Genomic DNA, 26355 nt, shown 5'->3' with positions numbered 1-26355 from the left:
ACCTTTATTACATTTGGATTGTAGAAGATGCGTAACAATATAACATCTTAAAAGCATATTTAAATTAAACAACTCTTATAAATTGGAGTAAAACAAGATAGTATCGAAAGGCAAATTTCATTTATGGTCCAACGTATACTAAATGAACGGACCTAATGTAAAATTTCGCGTTACATTCTTACATATTATACAATATTTACAAAGACATACAATATTGAACACCATGGGCGGCTAACTGTTGGCAAGGAAAGCTATCACGGCGATAATGATGGCCAGAGAGTGTTCGAATGTGTCGCCCAGTGGACTTGCTCCTGCTGCAGCCCTGGCGCGCGCGCTCCCCGTTCCCTCGCCACGGCATACAGCTCCCGCAGCGCTAGACAAACTACGTCCACGCACCTTCAACGGAGATATACACAAATTCTCCTCAGCAAAGTCTGGTGTAAGAGCCAACGCATTCGCCAGAGGGTCACGCCCGCACTCGCATGGAAGGTGATTTCCGCGTATTATTAAATTTTCTACTTCGAGAACCACCGATTCTGGCGCTTCGAGCATATGGTTTCCTGTCATTTTAAAAGTTTGGACGCTATTATTATGGACCAAAGACAGCTCTTCCACACCGTCAATTTTGTTGTTACATATCTCCAAAACCTCTACGTGTCTTAAACCTTCGAAAGCCCCGATGCGCATAACCCCAAGATCAGATTCACGTAAAGCCAGCCGACCGACACGAGTTAATCCAAAAAACGTATCGGCCAGCAGTGCTGGTAAATCCATGTAAGCCAGCTCTAAAACTCCCACGCCCTCTAGGCCGAAGAAAGCCTTCGGCTCGATTGACTTAACTCCAGACGGTAATTCTATTTGAGTTACATCGTTGAGACCGGAAAATGCATGCGCTAGTATTCGTTTTATAGGGTTATTCTTAAGTGAAATCAGTTTAATAAAATTGGTTCCAGCGAATGCATAGCCCTCAATTTGCGCTATTCGATTATGCGATAAAACAATTGACGATATATTCTGGAGCGCGGCGAATGCGAACGCATCGACTGTAGCGAGCGGCGTGTGTTGTATGTAGAGTTCATCCAGGCGTGGCAGGCCTCGGAAGGCAAAAGGACGTATGCGCGTGAGGTTACAGGCGTCGAGAGACAGCCGCCGCAGTTGTCGGAGATGAGAGAATGCATCAGAGCGTAGGACACGAAGATCCGCCCGCGACAGCGATAACTGCATTACATTCGGACTCAATGCCGACGGAACGCCGCGTAAACTTGCACTGTTACACACAACCTGCAAACAAGGGAATTCATTTGAATACATTGGAAACTTTATATAAAACGTATGAAAATAAACTGGCACATTACGTCCGCAAGAATTTACATGTGAATATATAATAAATTAAATGGGTCAAAGTAAAGTTTATGAGTTTGTTATCGTTTCGTTTAAAACATTATTTTTCCAGTAAGGTTTATTTTAAAACTGTACGAACATGATGTTAAGTGATAAGTGGCCTATCGGAAGGAACACCTCCGGGACCTGTTTAGACGCTGCTGAAATGAACACATATTCATTATCCAACTCAGTACCCAACTCTAGGAAAGACAGACACCCTCAATGAGTTGACGTCAATCGATTTTTATAATTGATAAAACGGTTATTTGTACAGCAAAAAGATTACACCAGACTTGCTTTTGTATACAATCTTTTGCTGTCATCTTTTTGCGCCGGGAAACAAATTCGCTAGAAACACTACATATAGCTATTCAGGGAATAACAAATCCATTCGTGAACGGTTATGGATGATAATGATTTTGCGTCACTGTTTATTTTGTCAATAAAATTAATCCCCTCCACGCACACAGGCTCATGCCCATATTGTGATTGAATTGTTTCAAACTTAATCTTTACAAATAACCGATACCAAAATCGAAATCGATTTATTCATGTTCCATCCATTGAATTGTTCATACTTCTATACTAATATTAGCTGACCCGGCAAACGTTTTGTAATAAAAAGAAATTTACAGTACTAACATTGCTATTGAAAATGACGTTCGTGGTAAGGCTGATCGATTTTTCAAGCCACCTGATACTAAGTAATATATATGATAATATTTATTTATTTATTCCAGCAGACAATGATAATCATTATTATTGTTTAGATTCATTAGAACGTTGGCCAAGTCAACAAGACTTGCTTTTTTTACACGCAATTCTTAATGGGCGTATAGAAAGCCCCTATTTATTTTTTAAATATATTTTATCCATTAATGTACTTACGTGTTTTCTGTTACATATATATTGGTTATCTATGTAATATGTTTTGGCTTTCTGTATTGTCTAAGTGTCTTGTTTTATAATATGTATGTTAGCTATAAGATTACTAATAATAAAATGAATTAAAGAATAAATTGTGGGCAACACCGCCCCGACCGAAGAGATACAGCTCGCTTGGACATTGAGGCGGAATAATATTACAAATCTGCACAACCAAACATTCTAGACGCACTGTAATAGCAAGCGAGCCCCATCACTATCCATATAGTGTTAACAACGAGAAGTACATATTATATCATAAAAACGTAATTTTAATATGTAACGAATAAACGCAAAAACTACGAATAAAGTCAGGCTCGACTAAGACACGAGTTTTGCAATTTTTTGGAGATTTTCCGGAATTTTAACACAATACTATATCGTTTATAAACGAGACTGATAAGTATGTAAGTTCATTATGTTTAATACGCACAGTAATATGAACATTTTAGTTTTCATTGTTTCTATTTACTAAACTGCCCGGAAATTATTCGGGTTACAGCGCCTTTTGCGCATCAGTAGGTGTTTCTATTAAAATTATACGTTAATGGGGTGCTGGATACTCTATTATTTTAGGTAGAGCACTCATAAAGAAAATGTGTCAGAAAATTAACGTCATTTAGTAAGGGTCTATAAAATGGGCTTGTTCTCGTAGGGACGCTTTTATTTCAATTGCCGGACAGCAGGTGCTCCGATCCATTATACAAATTTAAGATAATATTTAGAGGAAAAATTACACTTGTACGCGAACATTCACTTTTGTGCTCCTATTGATGTTTGGATAGGAAACGTTTATCCTTAGTTCATGTTTTATCAAACGGCATTTGCATATACTACCAACATTTAACTAATATCGCTGAATTCAATATGGTCGACAAAAAAACGAATTGAAGGAATTCAATTTTTTTGACAATATCGTAGCCTTAAAGTCTTGACGTGATATGGAATATATGCAAAGCTTATGCGACAACTTAACACTTTGAGCCTGGATAATGCCAATTCATTGTTAATAGGGACATCTGTTTCACTCATTAAATTTTAACATGCCAACGTATAAGGACTATATTATATATTGGATGATTGTTTTTAAACAAAGTCAGAAATATTTTACGGTTCCTGGGTCTTCAGGGTGCTCTAAATAATAAAGGATTTTAGTTTTACTCTATATTAACCGCTCGCGTACATTGTCACGAATTAATTCAAATTCAAAAACATGCAATTTGACAGTTGAAGATTGTGACTGCGTTTGGCTATACTTTTGGGACGTAACTTCGAAGATTTAGGAAATCGCCACGCTTATAAAACTAAGAAAGCCTGAGTGACCAAAATGTACAGCCTTGGCTCGTAGAAATATGATTTCCATTTTAATACTTTACTATTAAGTCAAAATTTAATTGCCTTATGTCAATTTCAAGTGATAAAAAGGGACAGATCTACTCAACACAACTTTATTTTAGTTTCGTTAAGTACGCGTATAAAGTAGAATATTCAAAACCAAATGCCTTAAACTTTAAATAATATACGTCGTTGGCAACACTAATAAAGCTATTTCCATTTTTATAGTTACAAAATTATTCGTTTTACGCGACACGATTTTACTACAGTAATTACATAGCTCGACAATGCTTTTTAACAATCTTAATGCGCCGAACTGACTCATAGCCTCGTTTCAATGTCCAAAAAGGTGTTTTTTTATATGTGGATTGATAGTTTGATTGTAATCCATTCAGTTTCTATTAATACCAGTAGATACATACGATTCGTTGTAACAGACGTTAATGTGTCAATATAATTAGCACACATGCTCGCAACCAACTAAGCTATATTCTGCTCAATCAGGCCGTCTTAGTTTTATAAGTGCGGCAATTCCCTAAATTGTTGGAGTTGCCCCCGAGACACAAGGTCTTCTGGATAGCATAGCATTTTTAGCATTTAATTAATTAGCATAAATATATTATTTTCAAAAATATAGAGTGAAAATCATAACATTTTGGTCCTTCGAGCCAGAAACCTTTAGGATTTAGGGCGAACTATGACCCCCAAATGACAAAATCCTATATAATTTTGATGTACGGAAGTTGGACTTACCTCTAAGTTTCCTCTTCGATAGTATAGTTAATACTTTAGTCAGTTAATGACAGCCAACGCACGTTTTCCCTAATATTTTTATAGGTTTACTCCATGAATGATACATATAGTATGTAAAGATTTTCCATTCCAATTACCATTCGATTAAGTTAAACGGTTTACGAATCGTGCTTCAGGTATCAATCCGAAATTGAAATTTTCTTTAAAGGTTAAATGTACTAAAAACTCATTTCTAAATATAAAACTATTTACCTGCGATTGTGATAGGCAGATGCATTGCGTGGGACAAGTCGGAACTAGTGTGGGCGTTAGTTGATTGTTGACCGGAACAAAGAGGAACCACGCCAACACTGATGTGAATTGCACCACCCACCTGCTAAATATAATAGGATATTATAATAGCTGTAACATTATAGTTGTAGACATTTATAGTCAAATATAATATAATTGAAGATTAATTTAAAACATCAATGATATTAATGACGCCAAAATACAAATATACCACAGAATAGAGTATTGTTTGAGCAATGCCATATTTTTTTTATAATGTCATTCTTTTATTAGAGGATAGTAATTCAAATATTATTATTAGATAAATATTATTAGTTTTTATACACTTTGTTGCAAGAAATATGGTACATTTAAAATAATTAATAAAAGAGGCAAACTGGCCGCATTATTGCTTTCGAGCGATCTTTTCTAGGCAATTATTGTAAGGAAAAAATTATATAAGGTGACCTCAAGAAGTTTAAAACTACATAAGATACACAATTGTATATCTTGCTATACTTAGACATAAATAATGAAACAAATCAAAGCAATTAAAACATACATATATGACGATAGTAAGAGTTTATGTAATTTAAAAACAGACTTCATGCCTCAATGGGTGACATATACTACATACAGCATAGAGGATGCTGGCTTCGATTCTTAGCGAAACAATCCTTCTTTCAAGTTGACGCACAGAAACTTACTTGAAATATATTTTATGGGACTTTTTATATGAGTTATTTTTCATTGAAATAACGAAAACAATAACAATGCATACCTATATAAATTTAAATATTGCTTCATGGAATTAAGGTTTAAAGAAAAGGATTATAAAGGAACGATAGCTCTCGCTTATTTGAAAAAACTTGTACTAACACACTGTAGAACAGATCCTATTAAATATTTATTACCGAAAGCAATTTAATTCGTTTGGAAAACGTTTAAAAATGCATAAGATCGACACTAGTATCAAGGGAATATCAATAAAATAGGGAATTGTCTTTACAATTTACTTCCATATTTATAAGTTCAATAACTACATACTTGTAACAAGAAAATGACGTAACAGTTCAGAAAAAAAACACAATTTTACTAATTCAAAAAAAAAATGGAATATTTAATAGCCAGTAAAAAATGTCAAACGGTTAAAAATAAAACTAAACATCGGTCGCATCGGACCAGTTTCATCATCAGCATCTTTTTTTGGTCCATTTCTGGAGGTAGGCTTCTTTCATCTTCCTCCAGTACGACCTGAACTGTATTATCTGCAAACACTGGAAGCCAACCTCCTTGACGATGTCGTAAGTCCACCTGGTAGTGGGCGGCTTCGCGGTCTTTTTTCTTGCCGAGGTCTCCATTCAAGGAGCCTGCGGGTCCATCGTTTCTTGTTTATACAATCTTTTCACGGATAGCCTATACATAAATATATCTGGCATACACACGACACTAATTTAAAAGCCTCGAGATACTACACGGCGATACATTGCGTTCGACTGTGATTGGTTAAACGGAATAACGCATCACGTCACGTCACACGTGTGATTTTATCTGCCATAGTATATCTGTCAACTGTCGTAGTTTCATAGTTATTAATCCAAAGCCTTTTGTTAACTTACCTGATGCATAACGTGGGTGCCATGGGCGGGCGCAGGCCGAGCGCGGCGCCCGCCTTGCGGCCTCACCTACGCACTGCCATTACCCATCCCACGAAGGCCTGCCGGGAAAGTATTTATCACTTACTTATTTTATTTAAATCACCCAATTTAGGAGATCCTTCTAGATAATCCAATAAATGTATATATACAATAATTCTAAATATACATACATACATTAAGATTAGTAAACAAAATATTTTACTAGTGGTATAGTCTGGAATTAAGTATTTTAATGTTCTTATGTATGCTAGTTTCTGACCAGAGCCTGTAACTTGGTAATAGTGATATCGACTGTATCACGATCTTAATAATGAGCCTTGCTTAGCACTACGGATATTGGAAGAACTACATTGAACTTGGTTAAAAAAAACTTCGGAATCAATGTCGCAGGTATTCGTTACTGTCTGTACGCGACACCACTTTGTTGTACGTATGTATTGTCTTTAAAAAAATACCACAATCTTGTGAGACTTTAGTATTTTTTTAAATTTAGAATGTTCTGTCAAAAAGTTTCCTAGCTATGGAGGTTTATTTTTATTCAAAGTCGCCAGTACACAAAACAGTTTTTGACATGTAAAAGTAACTATAGTCTACAGAGACTATAGAGTTACTTTTACACTATCGTCATTACGCTTTATGTTTATTAGAAAATATCACAGTGCTAACACCCTATTAAGGTCTATGGCAGACACATTTGTCTGTATCGTTGATATATTTTGTTTTTTTTTTAAGTAGATAAGCCATGTGTTTCGGACTAAACCTTTCTACGCGATATTCGTACAAAGAAAGCAATATTCCTTGCATCCACACAACGTCCAACCGTACTAAAGTCAAATATTTAAACAAGCTAATAGAAAAAGTCAGAAGCAATCTATAAAGAATTAGTAAGACATGAAAACACAGTTCCCATTATAATTTTCCAAATACCTAAATCCTTTATGAATTTTTCATAATAATTACAAAACAAAGTTGATTAAGCCTACAGGAAAACCTTTTGAAAAACGGGAAAAAAGTGTAATATAAACTGGACTGGTTTCGATTTAGGTCTTTGAGAAAAAAGACGGAATGTAGTCAGTTCCAATTAAGCATAGTAATTTAAAACGGAATTGAATGTGACGAGGTACCCAATTTTACACGTGCCCATCTAGAAACTGCCTGTTTAGTTGTTAGCAAGTTCGCCTGCAGATGAAGAGATCCTACTTTCGCTGAAACAAAAGAAGCATTGTTCTACATTTCATTTGAAAATTGAATAACCGCTGACAAGGCTCAGGTTATGCCAAATTTTAGCAGCTGAAGAATAATATTATGTAAATAAGATTTGAATATTGATCTGTGTTATTAATTTCTCGCTTCCTCTGTAAGTGGCGAAGAATCCTTCAAGCCCTTAATTATCGTGGTAAGCCAGCCCGATAGCTTTGAGATCCCACCACCACATAGTTTCAGATATTAATATGGCACGTTCATTGTTAATATCTTTGGTCACGTACAATTTAAGTATATTATTTATTATCATTATGTATTGTGTTGTTTTATGTAAGTGTTGTTTATTGTTTCGATATACACCAGTCTCATTTTGACAAATGACATTGACATGACATTTAGTCACAATGGCAGATAATACTAAAAAGTATAACAATTTTTTAACCTTGGTTGTCGTAATAACAATTGTCAAATTTCCACTCAAATATTAAACTGTACCATTAAAAACAACGTAGACAAAATGGCGACATTATTAAAAGGGGTATAATAGAAGCCATATAAATAATGGGACAGTCGTCGCGGCTTGAAATACAAAACAACGCTTTGAATAATGCCGGAGTCGGATGCCAAAAACTTAAAATTGCAGGAGTACGTTTATGTTAAGGATTCCCTCGTGTCCCGGGGGTGGCATTACAGACGGCCTACCACATGCTTTTAACATAAGTTATTATGAACTAGATGTTGGGAGTTGGTATAACCTCAAGGTGAAGATGTTTTTTAAAACAGGCCTAATTCTGTTTTTTGGATAATACAACAACTCTAAAAATTAATTATAAACATTGTTCGAAATACATATTTTTTATTTTATATATTTTAACGCGGCCGATCGTCACATTTGATTTACTGCCTTTTGTTTCGCTTGGGTTACGACGCACATGAATTTGGTTACGTTTTCGCGAATTTTATTTATGAGTTACGCCGTCAATTTTATAATTTCTTAGTTTGTACGCATTGTAAACTATTTAAAGGCACAGTATTATCATTTTTTATCCTTACGATTGACATTTGTGTTTTTCTTCCTGTTAAGGATATATTGAGGTGAGGTATGTACTCAGGACTCTCATTTTAAGGTTCAGGAACGGTTCTTTGTCGTAGATTTTTTTATATTTTCATAAATCTTTGAGAAAATTAAGATAAAGCGGGGACTAGTGATCGCAATATTGACGTCACTTGTCTGAGAGGTTATGCGAACACGATCACGTTTTACCTCGTGCTTTAACCTATATTCTGTCATATTTTATAATCTTGTACTACAAAAAATAAGTGTACAGCCAAAAATTCTTTAATGTTTTAAATTCTATTTTATTCCGGGAAATCTATTTTTCACACCAAACTCAGTACCTACGTTTATTAATTTACTCATAATAAAATGGAAACTAAAATCTTGTTTCAATAAATAACATCCTCTAATTTTATTATATATTTAGGTAAATATTTATAGTCTTATTAATAGTTTTTGTTTATATATTGTTTCAAATGGCGTCACAAATAACGTTTATTTATAATTTCCTATACGCTTAGTGTTTTATTTACTAATAACTAATGCTGAACACATTGCAGCTTCCTATTTGCCGAGTTTCCAATTAATCTTGGTGAATTTTACAACATTCAGTGTACTGGACAACTTTAATTGGTTCCACAGAATAATCAATCATCGAACTGACAATGTTTCTTTGGGACATAGTTAGCTGTGAAATATGAGCTTCGATTTTTAAATTTTGACGTTTTATTCCACAGACTATTGTCTTTTTTCCTGCACAGAATACATAGGAATAAATGTATTTTTTTTATCCATTCAAAAATTCTAATTACGATGATATGAGCAAAATACCACTCAATAGGCCCTGCCCTAGGACTTTACTCTTCTTTGTTGTTTATTTTGAAGATCCCAACTTAAATTTTGATTTTGTAGCACGCAAGGTTGTAACATCAGCACTACGGAAATTAAGAGAACTTCGAACTTGCATACAAAAACCTTGGTATCGCTATTGGAAATTCCAGAGCCCCTGTACTCTGTGGCTGAATAAATAATAATAATTGTTGATTGTGTACATTACGTGAGCAGCGATTTACATGTAATTAATATTGAGTTGTAATGTAAGGCACCATATAGGACCTAAAGGACAGTTTGTTTTATTTTAAAGCAAGCGAATTCGATACATTTATTGCTTCGTTTCAGCACTCGAACTTTAAAAAGTAGGTAGTGTTTTTAGTATACATTTAAAAATAAATAAGTGGCACAACCAACCAACACAACCTTTTGAGGCCTGGGCCTCAGATTTCTGTATCTGTTTCATGATAATTTGTTAATCTAATAGGCAAGTAGGTGATCAGCCTGATACAAGCCCTCGACTTTTTGAGTCTAAGGCAAGTCAGTTTCCTCACGACGTTGTCCTTCACCGTTCGAGCGAAAGCTAAATGCGCACATAGAAACAAAGTCCATAGGTCCATGGGGAAAGTCTGGGAACAGACGTAAGAGTTCAGTCATGAAAGCCGCACGCTGAAGCCACTAGGCCAATGATAAAATAAACATTATTTCTGAATGAAAGCTCAGAAGTCTAAATATCTCTACGTCCATATTTTATCTAAAACATCTCAAAATAACATTGTAGATATATGTGCACATTAGTTCTGTCTCCTTTCAAGTCTGCAGTAATGGCCTGCGTTAATCAATTTCATACACGCCATTGTGTGTCATTTATTTGTGTCTATGAACAGTTGGAGCAGTTCTATTGCTTAATCTCTCAGTCCTGATTGCGTTCATAACAGCCACCAACGACTGTGAATATATACGTTGGAAAACATCTGGTTGTTATGAGAACCTTAAAAATCGACAGTTTTAGTCACATATGGCTGATCACCTGTAAGCTTATTAAAAACAAATGACCACGAAACATATAGAACAAGACCAAAGATTGTATTGATATTTTTATAAACTTAAATTATATTTCAGTTAAGTTTAAATTACCTAAATTTACCGGTAATAGTTAAATGAATCTTTGCTAACCCCTGTGATTATCTGTATTGTTTGTGTGCCCTATAACATATAGAAAATATGTAGCAGCTTCATAATGAGTATACTTTTAATGTAATTTACGTATTATGGCACAGAATAAATACTTTTTCGAAAAACATTTGTTTATTCCCGGACTTCCCGGGAATTGGGGAAGACGAACCGTGCTGAAGCCAAAACTATCCAGGGCAGTGCCGACGTACACATTCTAACTATTGAAAACCCTTCCCAGAAGTTATAGAACTGCTTTATCATCGTTTCAAGAGGAAGGTTCAATTGACTTACATATAGGCTTACTCTCCTGATATCTTAATGTAATATTGTGTGTTAATTAATATTTTTTGTTACGTTTTACATTCTAATTTGACATGGCTGATGTATGTGATGGATGGACAAATGGATTTATTGTATAGGGAAATGATTTCAATAAACAAATTTTAAATCGTAATTACGAAATAGCGAACTGATCCTACATCTCGATTTGACTAGAAATATTATTATTCTGGAGTCTGCCCAAGTTTATCTGAGTCTATTTTTAATCAATATTACACCGAAGTATTTTAGTGCAACGCAGGCGCTGGTCCATTCTCTTTTCTTTAACTTCGATATACTTGGCATACCAGGAAGTAAAGTTATGCCATAGTACCACAAACACATATTATTTCTATACTGTACAACTAAATTGATATATTTGTATGCGATTACTTCCGATACAATGACAGCGCCATATATTTTACACAGCATTAGAACAGGCTGGCACAACAAGATTAGTTTACTTTGGAAAGTTAGGCCGAAGTGGTTCGCCCAGTTAATTTATGATCATACTCGCAGTTGGCTATGTACTTGTGTTAGAGCATTTAAAATATATTTATTATAGACAAGTCATGAAGGCATTTTAGAACGTTGATATGATGTCCATTCCCTATAGAAGATTGTTGGTTGTGTTTGTTTAACTCTAACTGAAACTTCATTTTTTACCTACAATAAAATTCGGTAATCATTATAGCTAATAAATAATATTATGTTGACTTAATTTTCTACAATTCTAGTGAATAGCTTAAACTAAGGTAATTTTCATAAACAGTCTAAGTGTTCTGTAATGTTATGACACTATGTTTGTGTGTCCGAGATACCGCACTTGCACTTATATTCTACACTAGGTTTATTAACTCAAAAGGTTTAGTTCTCCTTAGGCGTTAATTCCTGTTGTGTCAAGAAGTTGGATTGCCTCAGCATTCAAATGGCTATGTAGCCTGTTTGTGAGTTAACGGTTTATTTATTTATTCATTTGGGAAACAGACAGATACATGTCTAAAAGTAGAAGTCAGAAAAGAAATATAAACATAAGAATTAAAGCATTGGATATATCCACAAAAAGTTTCACTGATAAAAAAAAGGATATAAAGCAAAACAAAACGTGACATGACAGAGAACAAAATATTTAAGTAGACAATACAAAGTTTATAGATCGGTAGAACGACAGATATACTAGTAGCCAAAATAAGAAGAAAGATACAAGGTTTACTACGCGAATAGTTGTTTTAACAATAGAAATAAATAAAAGTAGAACACATCCTGTGAAGAGGCTCACGGAACCCAATGTTGGTTCTGGGAGTCGGAAGGTTAAAGGTTCTGTGCGAGCGTAGAGATCTGGCAGGAATATTGAATCTTATGAGTTCGAGTCGCCATATTTAGGCGACAACACTAAGATCCTTGTGGGTATTTGCATTTTTAATATACCATGGTGCATTGACAAAACTTTATATAAATATTAAATAAATCAATGGCGCTACAACCTTTTTAAGTCTGGGCCTCTGATCTATGTATTATGATCATTTGACCATCTAATAGGTGATCCCCTGTGCCTGTATATATAATATATGGATATAATCTCATATAAATACGTTGTCATTATTTTATTAGTGCAGTGTTAGCCTAGTGATTTAAGCGTGCAATTCTCATCCCTGAGGGCGTAGGTTCGATACCCGGCTGTGCACCAATAGATTTTCTTTCTGTGCGCATTAAACATTAGCTCGAACTGTGAAGGAAAACCTCGTGAGAAAACCGGCTTGCCTTAGACTTAAAAAGGTTGTAGCGCCATTGATTTATTTTTATTTTATTAGTATTATGTGAGACACTATATTTTTAAATATCAAATTATTAAATATCAGACTACAAGTCAGTGTTGCCAAATTATGTATAAGAACCGTCAACAAAAGACAATTTTGTTTTAATTGTCGTATCTCAATGAAGAATGGAGCAAACATATTTTTATGCGTAGGTTACTCGCCAATTATAAAGTAGTATACTAACAGGTAACATATACGTTAAAAACCGTGTGAACTGAACTGAACTGAACGCGTCGTCGAAATACGTTAAAATTTTAGATATCTTCTTGGGCGTCACAAAATCTATAAGAAATAGACATTTAAGAGCGGAAAAACGGAAATTTCCCGTGAGGAAGTGCTGTACTAAGGAATGAGGGACTAGTTGCTTCGAATTTATATTTTAAAAGCCAATATGCAAATTCCACTTGTTAAAACTTCCGTTTTCTTATATTTTATGTGGATAAAATCTTCTCAGTCTTTAAAAATGTAGAGTATAATTTTTGCGTTATAGCTTATTTTGAACAACTGTTGGTTTATATAAAAAATCAACAGCAATTCTTGGGGTAGGATTCAGAGCTTTGACTTAGGGAAGTCACGTCTCGTTTCTGAAACATACTATAATCTGTGCTGTCGTGTGTCAAAAAACTAAATCTGGGCCTGTTACGGAAATTCCTGTATGTTAAATTTTATACATTTTGACATATTAAAGTTACATGTCTCGTTTCTCTATCTTACTCTAAGCATAGACTCGCTCTGTACCTAATATGTGTTAAAATTAAACCTAGGCATAAAATGTAAAAAAATATCAAAGTGAGCTACAAAAATATTGAAGTCAACAATAATGTTATTAAAGATAGTATATTTCTTAACCTGGGAAAAGGTCTTGACTAGGGAATATATACAAGCCTGGTGCAATAATAATACCGCTATTTTAACGACATTGCATTTTTTTAAATAACAAATATATATATATATATATATATATACATTTATTGTATTTCGTATGAGATATTAGGTATTCAATAACGGTTATGTTTACCAATAGGTTTTCACCAGATTTAATAACTAAATAGTAACTGTCAATATACATTTATTATTTTTCCAAAAATCTAACCTTTACTGAATGCCCTTCAAACGTATATAACGCAACGCAAACGTATATAAAAAACATATATCCAAAGCTTAATAATATGATGGATATTTAGGGGCTGTTTCACAATGTATGGATAAAGTATCAAATAGCTATGCAACACAAATTATTTGGAAGATAAAAGTTCCGAATAAGAAACTTCGCGTTCGGACTCGTAACTTATGATGGACTTTATGTGACGAATAGCGCTATGTGACAGTCGTGAAACGCAATAGTGTTTATCCTACCAATAAGTAATAAATAGCTTATTTGGAACTTATGTAGAACTTATCCGTAGATTGTGAAACAGACCCATATCTTCTAAATAATTTTATGTCGTAGTTACGTTAATATTACGCAGTTTTGCACTTCTTATGTAATTTTATTTATTTTTCTAACAGTGATTGCTGGAAGAGATCGCTCAAACGAAAAGAACAGTTTCTCTCCTTTTTATTTAATTATATTAATTGTAATGCATTTCTTTGTTACTGCAACGAAGTTTAATAAATAAAAAACATCATAATTAAACAACAATAAATAATGATTTCGAATTTATATTTTAAAAGCCAATATGCAAATTCCACTTGTTAAAACTTCCGTTTTCTTATATTTTATATGGATAAAATATTCTCAACTTTTAAAAATGTAGAGTATAATTTTTGCGTTATGCATTATATTGAGCAACTGTTGGTTTATATAAAAAATCAACAGCAATTCTTGGGGTAGGTTTCAAACAACAATAAATAATGATTAACTATAAGCTATGAAAAATGTAAAATAAACTTTTAAATCATTTCGTTTGTTCATTGTCGACATTCGCACAAATCCTCTCGCTCCGAAATGTCTGGCAAGACGTCGCACGACAACCTATTATCGTCCGTGAAAACCTTTTAAAACATCTCCTAATTTTATTAAAGCTGGTAATTCTTTTCTCAATTTTTAACTTTGCAATGTCAAGTGTAAAATTGAAATCGCATTCTCATCCAATAATAGCTTTATACGAATTCAAATAAAACACAAGACTTTAACAATTAGTAATAAAATCAAATATTGTATTTATATTGACACGGATAAAAGTCTCCAACAAAGCATTCCACAATTTTCAGGAGGAGGTCATTTAAATTTCGTCTGTCCATCTAACACAAGCTGGGCCTCTAGGTCTCGTGGCCTCGGCCATTTTACCACACTTTGTTTGTATGCTAAGAGTATATTGGTTTTTATTAGTAAAGCACCGTTTTAAACAGACTAAAAACAAATCAACGATGTGGATAACATCTATTTGTATGAATAAACTCAGTTGAGCTGGTTTAGTTCATGTTTTAACTGAGTAAACATTTTTGTTCTATTTGTGAAGGAAGGAATCTTTTCCTCCGACCTAATGGGCCCTCGTCCAGTCCTCCGATTGGCCCTCCCGAAGGCCCAAGTTGCTATCTCTTGCTTGGGCTGTTTTGGCAGACCTTGGTTTAGGCCGTCGTGGGATGGTCAATCGCCTGAAGGGAGGTCGCTCTACTCACTGGAGTGAGCGAATTACATACATCCACGCCTTACTCGGGTTTTACTTTAATGTGACTTTTATTATGCTTTGCCATGCTTTTAATTTCTTATTCGCTACGGTGATTCGATCATCCTTATCCGTAAGATTGTGTCGGGGCCTCCTACGGACCTATTTTGTCGGGAACCAGGTCCTGGTTACTAAAGTAAGAAGTTGTATGTATACTTATCGATATAACCTCGCTAGAGTGTTGACAGCGTAGAGGTAAAACTTTTTTAAATAAGTGGGTGACACTGTATACCAACACAATAACCACAGACTAAAATATCATTTAGTATGAAACAGATAATAAAATGGCTGTAAGAACTGTATACTTAGCACAGAATATGCATTATAATTTATTTACCGCGATGCCTATTCTTTTACGTCTTCGGGGTTATTTTACCTGTCAACCCGTGGCGCGAAAAACGTCCTGTGTGAATGCTAAATCTTATTTATGGTCCTTTAAACTCCATACATTGTTAGCGTATTTACAGGAAGCTTATAATAAAAAATATTATGACACTGTACTCGGTTCTGGGTTCGATTATTATATATTTGATTGTTTTGATGTGGCGTGCATTCGTAACGTAAAACTGAACGACGCGACGACGCTTACCCTTTGATTTTCGTCTCGTGGACGTGGACGTAGGATATACTGAGACAAGATTTAAATTTCAATGACGTTTGACGAGAGCGGCAACTGCGAAACAATTTTTTTTTATAATCTTAAGTTTCTATGAATCTCTTGTGCGTTCATAAATGGAATAAGCGCCTGACAGTCAAGCTTCGGTTGATAAGACAGTTTTAACAGGAAATATCAATCGTCGTTTCTAGTGTTTTTCTTTACTTAACATTTATGTTTTACGTTAACCTTCCCTGAACTCCCACAAATATTTCAAGATCATAATTAACCAAATCAGTCCAGCCATTCCAGCGAGTTTGAGAACAAAAGAACAGCAATTAATTTATATACATGAGTAATTATTAAGAAACAAGTTTAAAGAAAACACTTCTTTACCGGATTGAAGCTATGTATTATTATAAACTTATAATTATTTTACATAATTTTAAATTTCTCCCGACATTTCTAGTGTATTCTTTAAATGTGTAAAAGCTATGTAAAGAAAAGACAATATTAAGAAACAAGTAGTTTAAATCTTTCTTAAGGCAAAATCTATATCTTCTGATGATCGCACCAAATAAATCACTAAAGATCACTAAATTCGCGGAAATGAATGTCCCACTTTGCTCTTTACTCTTTAGACACAGATACTGAAAGCACCAGTTTTATTAAGCACACAGCTACTGTCTATTTCAAATCGCAATAAAGGTTTTAATTTGTACGTATGAGAATTGCTGATCACCAAAAATGGACTAAAGGAAACAACGCTATCTACCAATCATGGTTTAAATATAAATAAATCAGTGCCACTACAACCTTTTTAGGTCTGGGTCTCAGGTTTCTGTATTTGTTTCATGATAATTTGGCAATCTAATAGGTGATCAGCCTCCTGTAACTGACAAACGCCGTCGACATTTTGCGTTTAAGGCAAGCCGGTTTCCTCGCAATGTTTTCCTTCACCGTTAGAGAAAATGTTATATGCGCAGAAAGTCCATTGATCCACAGCAAGGGATCGAAGCTACGACTTCAGGGATTAGAGTCACACGCTGAAGACTAGTGTCGTCAACTACTCCCAAACGAATCATCCTAATTAATAATAATATACTTAATTAATAACAAAATGGTTGTGACAAAATTATAAATAGCATAATTCTAAATTTAAAATGCAATCATCCTTCAACAATCACCATTTTACATTTAATGAACAGTGTAAACTCTATATAACTCTGAAGAGACTGTGAATTTTATGGCGTTATAGGGAGTTGTTAAATGGACAATGGAGAAGAAAAACGTATAGATAATCCATGACTTCTACTTATTAGTCATGTTCAATAGCAGTCTACACGACTAAACAAAAGAACGAATTTCTTAGAAACTTCGTAGGCATGATGCCGACAGTCGTTTATTGCGGGCAGGGATAGTAAAGCAACAAAAGATCGTACACAGCTGCGCAGTTTTTACTAATGTCAGGAACTTAAAAAGTATTTTATTACTCTATTGTAGTGTAGTTATTGAGAGTGGGTGTAATGATATGTAGAGTGTATAATTGTATGAAAGACAGGCTAAACCAACCAAAGCCAATTGATTTCGTTAAATCGAGTGACGTTAGTTGGAGTTTACTCTGTAACTGTTACGGATGTCAATCAAGCCAATTTTAACACACAGGCACCCACAAATACACATTAAACACATTCTCTCTCATATTATTGTCATATATTGTAAGCTGTAAAGTTTTTCTAAAGTAATTGTCATGGCAGAGGTAATTGGTTGGTTTTGTACTTGCCTAACGATTGTCTTGCCCCTCTAACAACTTAACAAACAACTCAGTTTAAACTAAAATACTCATGTCACTTTTCATCACAGCGTAAATAAAATATAACAGAAAGAGACAAGTGTATATGATGTTCGCGAAATCACAATTTCGATACATCTATAAATATATAATGCCGTTAATCCGATTTATTCACCCGTAGTGAGTAATAAAGCAATAACATAATATGTCATTTTATCGTTTCGCATTTTCATAAAACGCCCGTAGCAATCATTTATCAGGTGTACCGCTGGGAGAAAACATTTTACAAAACATTTATTTGTTTTGCCTGCAGAGATTTACATGTGGGCGACAAACATTAATCGTGTTCTTAGCTGACTCCAGTGCAGAATTCAAGTAATGTATACTCCGCATTTTGTGGCACACTCATTAAGCGAGATAGAAAAATTCTTCCGTTCATAATTTTAGAACTGAATGGAGGTCGGATTTGCACGCGTAAAAGCTGTGGATTTAGAAAATTCATTCAATTCTTAAAGCTCTTTTTGCTTATTTTTTGGTGTATTTTCACTTAAGCTAAATTCCATATTATATTTACTTAATCCTTGAGTTATTAAGTTGAGGCATTTCTACGAAAACAATTTTATTACAACTAGCGACGCGCCCTAGAAGACTGTTGATTTGTCGAGTCGAAATCCGTCTTCTACAAAAAGGTCTTATTTAGTTTTATAACACATATATTTGTTAAAGAATTTAAAAAAATCGCATCAGTAGATCCAGAGATTAGACCCTACAATCTCACAAACCCTTATTTATAGTAAGATTACGAAAAAATATTCCAAGATTTTACCTTAGATATCTTGACCGACTACAAAAACCGAAAGTATTACACGCTTCATTTCAACGCGTAATTTATTTATTTTTCCCATTTTAATTATGAATAACACCTCACCCCGTCATACTCACATTTTACTATTAAAGGGATAAGAAAATCAGAAAACATCAAAAACTATATTATTTATAATAATATTAATTTATTTGCAAGAATATGGGACTAAATGTTATGGTGGTACAATCTAAAGTTCGCATATTCTGCCACACGTAATGTCGTGGAAATTTTTCTTAATATATAGAATATAAGTAACAATTATATTACGAGTCCTAACATTATAGTCAATACGTATATTGCATCACGTACACATATTACGCGCGTGCGAACTTACTTAGAGAAGCACCATTTACGCGTGTCTTGCGCACCCAAAATATTATTGCTTGTGAGACAGATGTTTTTATTTGCACACTGGCTGAATTCACAAGAATTGCATTATTTATAATTAGTTGTAAAATGGTTTAGATTTTAAGTTTTTACTTGTCATGTTTATATTATGTTTTTAGTTTAGTTTTCAATTGCATTAGTATTTAGTTACTGTAAAAATAGGAAATAAGTAATTAATTTTTAAGTTCAATGTAAGTAACATTACACTTAATATCAATTAGAATGTTTCACGCAAATAATTATTAATAGACATTTCTTCCAAAAGTAGTGCATTAAGTCGATTTTTAAAAAATATCTTTGAATGTTCTTGTTTTTATATTGATTTGTTTTTGCAATAATGTTAAATTGTTGTATTATGTGACAGCACATGTCCTTACAAAGGCAACTCCAAGTTTCTATTACAAAAAAAGTTAAGCTTTTAAACGATTAAGGCTGAGAAAACTGTCTAATACCTTATCTGTGACTATAAAAAATGCCTTAAAACGTCCAGATAATAATTTCTAATCTAGACAAAGATTTGAATTCCGCTGTTATTTATTTATTAGTCTACGCTGGAATTATTCTGTTTAAAATGGATTTTGGAGTGCCTAGAGGATTCAACGTGCGACTGTCATCCCTGAGTTCTTAGGTCTGATTCCCGGGTGTCCACCGATGGACTTTCTCTCTATGTGCGCATTTAACATCCGCTCGAACGGTGAAGGAAAACATCGTGAGGAAACCGGCATGCCGTATACCAAAAAGTCGATGACATTTGTCTGGAACAGGAGGCTGATCACCTACTTGCCTATTAGATTCAACACATTTAGAAACCTGAGGCTCAGACCTAAAAGAGGTTGTAGCACCACTGATTTTTAAACTGGATTTTAAGTAGTATTATTACATATAATATTGGTGTTTATTTTCAATGCTCAAACATACAAATTACAAATGGTTGAATAGAAAATTAAAACGAATTTAAAAAGTTTGGTCCCTGTGGCAGTGTACCTTTGCTAGCAGCATTTCTCGCTGTATTGCGATACTTATTCGTTCGAGGAAAGCACCAGCTCTGGCGTCACCGGTATTGTCTACCAGGTGCCAACTTACATCTTTAATTAGCGCCTGTGCACTTGAACCCTGACCCAAGAGATAATACATATTAGTTCCAGTTAACAAAATTTAAAAATATATATTTAAATTGCAACACATGTGTATGACTAATGTAACAGTAGTACAGTTAATATTTTAACATATTTAGTTTGGTTATGATTTTTACTATACATCATATTTTAGTATATATAATATTTATGAAAGATACATGATTCCCTTACCGGTAGTTAAATTTCCATTAGTTTTACTTTGGCGAGACGATTTCTTTGTCATAATTTATCAATACACATTTGTTGAGAGGGCTTTTTTAAAACTTATACTAAAGATACCGTACCGCATTTGTTCGCATTCGTAATTCATGCTATATGAACTGTTAGTAGAACCTGATTAACACAATAAAAATTAAAAGCAGTTATATAAATATTTATTAAACACACTGTCATTGTTAGGTGTTTAGTTATGGAAACATAAATCTAAATTAAAATTCCATTTAAGTGATTCAGTATGTATATTCAATATTCTCAATGCAAAGTGATTTTACAAGTTCTAGTGAATAAAGTGTCTAAATGTGTCATGTTTTTAGTCGAAAATCACTAATTATCGCTTCTTAAAGGTAAATTTTAGTAGATTAACAGATTAACATCTGATCGTGTATAAGAAACTGTCACCATTCCATAAAAAATACCTTTAAATTACGTTATTTTATGTAAAATTTCTGCCAACAGCAGTATTATGTTCTTATTAACTCTGTGATGCAATAAAATCTTAATAGGCTACATTAGTAGATAATTCAAAGTCCCAGAGAACCTGTATAGAATAAAACACGATTACCTACATTCTCCCGGTAACATCCTGGATATAAATCGTGCTTTCAATTTCATTGCAATATGAAATAAGAATTGAAATAAGTAACTTGAGGAAGTCCGCCTTTCAACGTGGCTACGTGCAGGGCTTTTATTTTGTATTGTTACAAGAGCAGCTTGGACTCACCATCTGCTCTGAATGTTAATCTTGCGAATCTATCAACGATTCCTAGCATGAAAGGACCTTAATATTGTGTAACACTTTAAGACCTCTCTGAACCCCATAGTCATACAATGAACGTTCTTTTTTTATAAGAAAACGAGCCCATAGCAATCGCAGCCCATTGACAGCCATTTTACTGCTTCCGTTCTAGTATCAGATTACTTATTTGAAACACTAGTATATCTAAGAAACAAAGAGGTTAGGGCCTTGAAAAATAAACCAAAAACGCAAATGAAGTCTTCATTCCAGCTTTAGGATAGCCAAAAATCATTCACACTTCAGCTGGGCCTCATTATTATGGCGTTATGTAATTAATACTATATGTAAAGGGAATGCTTAGCTGTTGAAACGATAAATAAATTGGCTTATGTATTCATAATCCTCATGTACTCATGATCCTACTGGATCTACAAGGTTATCGCGGATGGTGAGGTCGAGTCGGATAGGTACGTATATGGACCAAATCCAGGACATACTAGAGAAGAGAGGAATTTGCATGGTGAATGAAATTGGATCAAACGAGAGAGGTATGTCAAGACTATAGCAGCCTACCCCTTCGGGTAAGAAGCGTGAATGTATATTAAAAACAACGAAATTCCACCCGTATCACCCCAACGTTCGTCGATCCACACTTTCGTATTTAAGATATCTTTTGCCGCGCACCACCACGATGTGAAACTAGCTGCCTACACATTACCGAACTAATCCAACTAAGGGTCAGAAGAAAAGAGAGTACTAATTCTTAAAACTCCGGCATCACACTCGCGACCCCTCTGGCATGCATAAAGCGCAAGAAAATTTAATAATGAGTTGAAGTAGATCATTTTCTTTATCGCCGAAGACTTTGAAGATCTAACTTAATTATTTGAGAGGGGTAGTATTAATTTGAGTAACATTTAAGAGGGCGACAATCGCAGGCAATGAAAGGGCGGTTCCCATAAGTCACTGTCAGTTTCCGCGCGACGAAACCTTTTTTATTATCTTCGCGTCTGTAAATACGCAAATGATTGCTGAATAATACAAATGTATTTAATTCTCTTATAAAAAGTCTCTTCACTAAACTTTCCATCTCCTTCTGCAAATTAAATTTACGCTATGATGAAAAGAGTTTTATATTATGAGAGAATACAAAACTGTTCGCACAAATTAGACAGACCATAAAATTTTAAACGATCTTTTAACAAATTGCTACGTCATTCAAGTACTGCTATTTTTTAATTCTTTTTTTTAATAAGATTAAAGATATCCGCAGATAAATATATAAGCGGACACAGAACGCTGATATTAGAATACCTTAGTTCGGACTTGTTGTTTGATGACGTCATATTGGCACAACACTGCTTGACAGTGCCAATTATTGAGCCAATTCTAATCTATAGTCTATAGATTAAAAATACAGTTTGTATTTGAAAAAACGAATGTCTCAAATCGTTCTATAGATTCTGATTTGTTAACAGATTAACTAATCACAATCGAACGATTCGAAACGTTCCTGTTTTAAAACTACATTCTATCTTTTTCTTTTTATGATCAAAGTCGTGAAAATTTATCGGCAAGTTTAATAATCTAATGATTCAATATGAATCTCTGGCTACGTCGATTTTACAAAGAATATTAAGTTACCGACATCCTAACGAATCCTACGTAACTTTTTAATTACTTTTTATAATTAGACTAAACATAAAGAGTTTATTCTATATTGTACCAAAAATAATAGATGACTACCTACAATGACTATTTAAAAGATCTCGTGTGTCCTTGGCAATTTGAAAGTCGTCTTAACTTAGGAGTGTCATACGAATTTTTGTCGACTCTATTTTTTATGTTTTAATATGATTAAGTTATTATGAACAAAATTATTGTCTTTGTATTGTATTATTTTTGTTCTCTGGAAGATGCTTTAAGTAAAATTATTAATACTTCAAACATGAGTTTTATACGTGTATAAACTATTTAATGTGTCTTGTGTAATGAAAACATAAAAGATTAAATTAATTATCCAATGTTTTACAATGAAAGTTAACTTTCAACTTGTCTTAACGCTGAGATATAATTTAGAAAGGTTAGAAGACTTTATTAATTATATACTTACAAGTTTATTTATGATGTAGATATTCTTAAAATAAGAATATCTACAGAAAAAAATATAATATTATTAATCTCTGATTATATTTACAATAATTTATTTGAGAACATTCGAGCATTCGACAAGATATTCAGAATTGTTCTATGTGCCGCGTACGAACGCGAATTATCTTCGTAATTCACCAATGTTTCGTTTATTACAATAGAATTTATGAAAATGTAGACATTTTCCACCTTACCAAAGGGAAGGGAAGTGAATGGTGAGGAAATATATGTGAGTAGTAACAACTTCTTTTTTCTTTAAAATATTAAGTTGTAATTTGTGTATTAAACATTACAGTTTTATATCTATTCTACATTCATTGACTTATGTTTTTTGATTCGTATAATTTGTTTAACAATGTAATCTGTACCAAGTGTTATTTTTATAATATTAGCTGTAAGATAACTTATAAAGAAATAAAAAGGACTAACCATTTAACTGTTTCGCTAAAATAGTCAATGAAAAAATAAATTATGTACTCAAATTAATATGTTCGTTTGTTCGTTACATTCGTTTAAGCTTCTCAAAATTTCGTTGTAACTCTACGCAGTTGTGGCCGAAGTCTGCCAAAAACGTTTGCTGGCTAATTCTGATAGTTTGCGGTCATTAACATGCAAAATATGGTCAATTAACTACCAAATTAATGTCAGTTGAATTGTTGATTTTATTTAAGCCTTTGACTAGAGTCAATGGAACTTCTTTATTGAATAATTCAAAATTTAATTTTAGAAAGTTTTAATACTTAAAGTATTAAGAATATTTTGCAGGAAAAATTAAATAAAAAAGAGAAAATTAACCATTTCGTCTAACAACGAGAAAATCTTGTATCTAACGGCAATACCTTTAATTGGTCCAAAGCTTTAGAGATAATTAAACAAAATCATAGTAATCTTATATTAATCTGCTTTAACAAACCCGATAAATCCTTAAACATTTATTTATTAAGATATTTTTCCCAAAGAAGACTAATTATCCCCTACGAATCCAACTTACAGCCCCTCAGCACGTGCATTATTACAATAAAAAAAGCCCGAAGTCCAAAAGCAAGTGCCTGCACCCAAAATAAAAAAAAATAAGTCCCTAACTTTAACGCTTCGAAAAGTAAAAATCTCTCAAATAAAACTGAAGTGAAGTTTCCAGAAACTTTGATTATCACATACCGAAACTTCGAATTCCAACTTTGAATTTCCCCGCATATAAACATTACGAGAACATAATTCATATACTCCTAAGCTGCACTTATCACTTAGTTTTTCACTGCAGCGATCTCACAACACAGAATTTGGAAGGACGTGCTTCGTTCTACAGCAGGCGGTTGACTGATACAGGACGGCCCAGACACAAGTCGTGTTTTGTTCCACCGCGCAGTCGCAACATTAGACTCATCTGTCTCAGAGCTCTATTAAGTCGGCTGCTCCAATAACTTCCTCACATTACCAACATACAGTAGATGGTTAATCACTGCCTAAACATGTGATAGTAGTTTTATTGATTGAATTTTCTAATTTGAAAATTGCGGTTTAGAAATTATTGATAGAAAAATGTTACAGGTCCATGTTATCGTTTATAATTTGCAAAAATTCATATCTTAATTGATAGCATGCTAGGGTTTCAACTATTTAATTATAGAGTTAACATAATCTGTGGCACCCTAATCACATAATATGTTACACATTTATAAACTTCTTAAAATTATTTAATAAGAAATACATATTAAAAGAATTTTCTTACAGATTATTATATGCTTCTGTGTATTTAGAAACTTCTTTATTGGCGTGGGAAAAAATACCGTCACATTTTTCCGTTACGTGCCATCTTTTTCTTGTTCCCAAGAGTTTTTCACGAATTCGAAGCCATTAACAAAAATATATAATAACGATAGCAATAATTATATAACAATTAAGGAAATTTTGTAGTAATCTTAGTAGTAATAAGGTATATCGAAATAATTTTATTATTTGTATTCATGTCTATGATAATAAACGTCATTTGTTAAACTTTATCTAATTTAACTTTATTTAACCAATTTCTGTAAAGTTGTATATAGTAGATCATTTTTCGAAAAATAAGGTCATAAAGAATTTTTACTTCTTACGTGTGTCTAGTAAACGCACACATTTTTTTATATACATGTGTCTTTATTAAGACATCATGGAACATTACGATCAAGTCTATCTTAAGATTAATAAGTAATTTGAATCTTACTTTACTTAGTAATCCTAGCTAAAATCCTTTTTAGTAACACGGATTTTTAGCATAAGAAAGTGTCCAATAACACTACTTACTGTAACTTTCAAGGGATTTAATACTGACGTGCACTAACACTAATTCATGGTTTGTCTTTTCAGTCTTCTCACTAGGCCTGTGGGGTCAAGGAGTTGAATAGCCTCGACATTCATGTGACGGTGGAGCCTATGTTCATGGGCTCCAACTGTCTGTTTCAATATCGTGGCTAAGGTCCCTATGGAGGTCGTTATTGCGATTGTACCAGGGAGCCATTGACTATTCACTTTGTTAGTTGTTATCATTTAAAATTTATTTAAAATAAATTACCAACTATAAATACTAAATGTTGAACAAATGTTACTTCTTCTAGTTTTAAAATATTTTTTTTAGGTGAAGCTAAGTGGATTGCTTAATATAAAACTATTTAATCGTGTAAGTAGATGACCACAGTCTTTCCGGGTCGAAAAACTTATAAGAAACTTTTCTTCTAAGTGTTTTAAATCTGAAACTCAACTTTAGACTTTTAGAGAAAGCTCTCGAGGCCGCGAGTAGACTTTGCAAGATGGAATCAGTATTATATTGGATTTTCGAAGTAGGTACACGTAACAACGTCAGACGTTTCAATTTAATATCGTAATATTGGGTATTTCATCTAAATACTTGGAATACATAAATTTGTTTATCATACCTATCGGCAATGATATAACGGTAAACGATTGTATATTTTCCTTCTTATATGGATACAAGTTTTTTCCTTTCATTTGTATAAATCAATACAATATTTTTTTGATACACCTAGTACGATTTGACTACTAAAAAACTCACACTTCTATACCTAATAAACTATATTTTATAA

At 33.4% G+C, this 26355-nt stretch overlaps 1 protein-coding gene across 3 annotated transcripts; it reads right to left on the bottom strand.

Moving 5' to 3' along the window:
* Nucleotides 1-24574, bottom strand: LOC123715204 (insulin-like growth factor-binding protein complex acid labile subunit). 3 transcript variants are annotated; one of them, XM_045670122.1, is made up of 4 exons: nt 24434-24574; nt 6285-6382; nt 4648-4771; nt 1-1281 (listed from the first exon to the last, which is right to left on the bottom strand). In XM_045670122.1, exons 2-4 carry the CDS (start codon nt 6305-6307, stop codon nt 232-234), a joined length of 1197 nt encoding a protein of 398 aa, XP_045526078.1. In that variant the 5' UTR covers nt 6308-6382; nt 24434-24574; the 3' UTR covers nt 1-231. The 3 variants fall into 3 exon arrangements, with proteins under 3 accessions (XP_045526078.1, XP_045526079.1, XP_045526077.1); XM_045670123.1 differs by having other exon boundaries at nt 4648-4768; XM_045670121.1 differs by lacking the exon at nt 6285-6382 and having other exon boundaries at nt 4648-4768.
* Nucleotides 24575-26355: the final 1781 nt, after the last annotated feature.

The sequence above is a fragment of the Pieris brassicae genome, chromosome 10, assembly GCF_905147105.1.
Source record: "Pieris brassicae chromosome 10, ilPieBrab1.1, whole genome shotgun sequence".
NCBI lineage: Eukaryota > Metazoa > Arthropoda > Insecta > Lepidoptera > Pieridae > Pieris > Pieris brassicae.
This window is presented reverse-complemented; position numbering and strand designations above follow the sequence as displayed.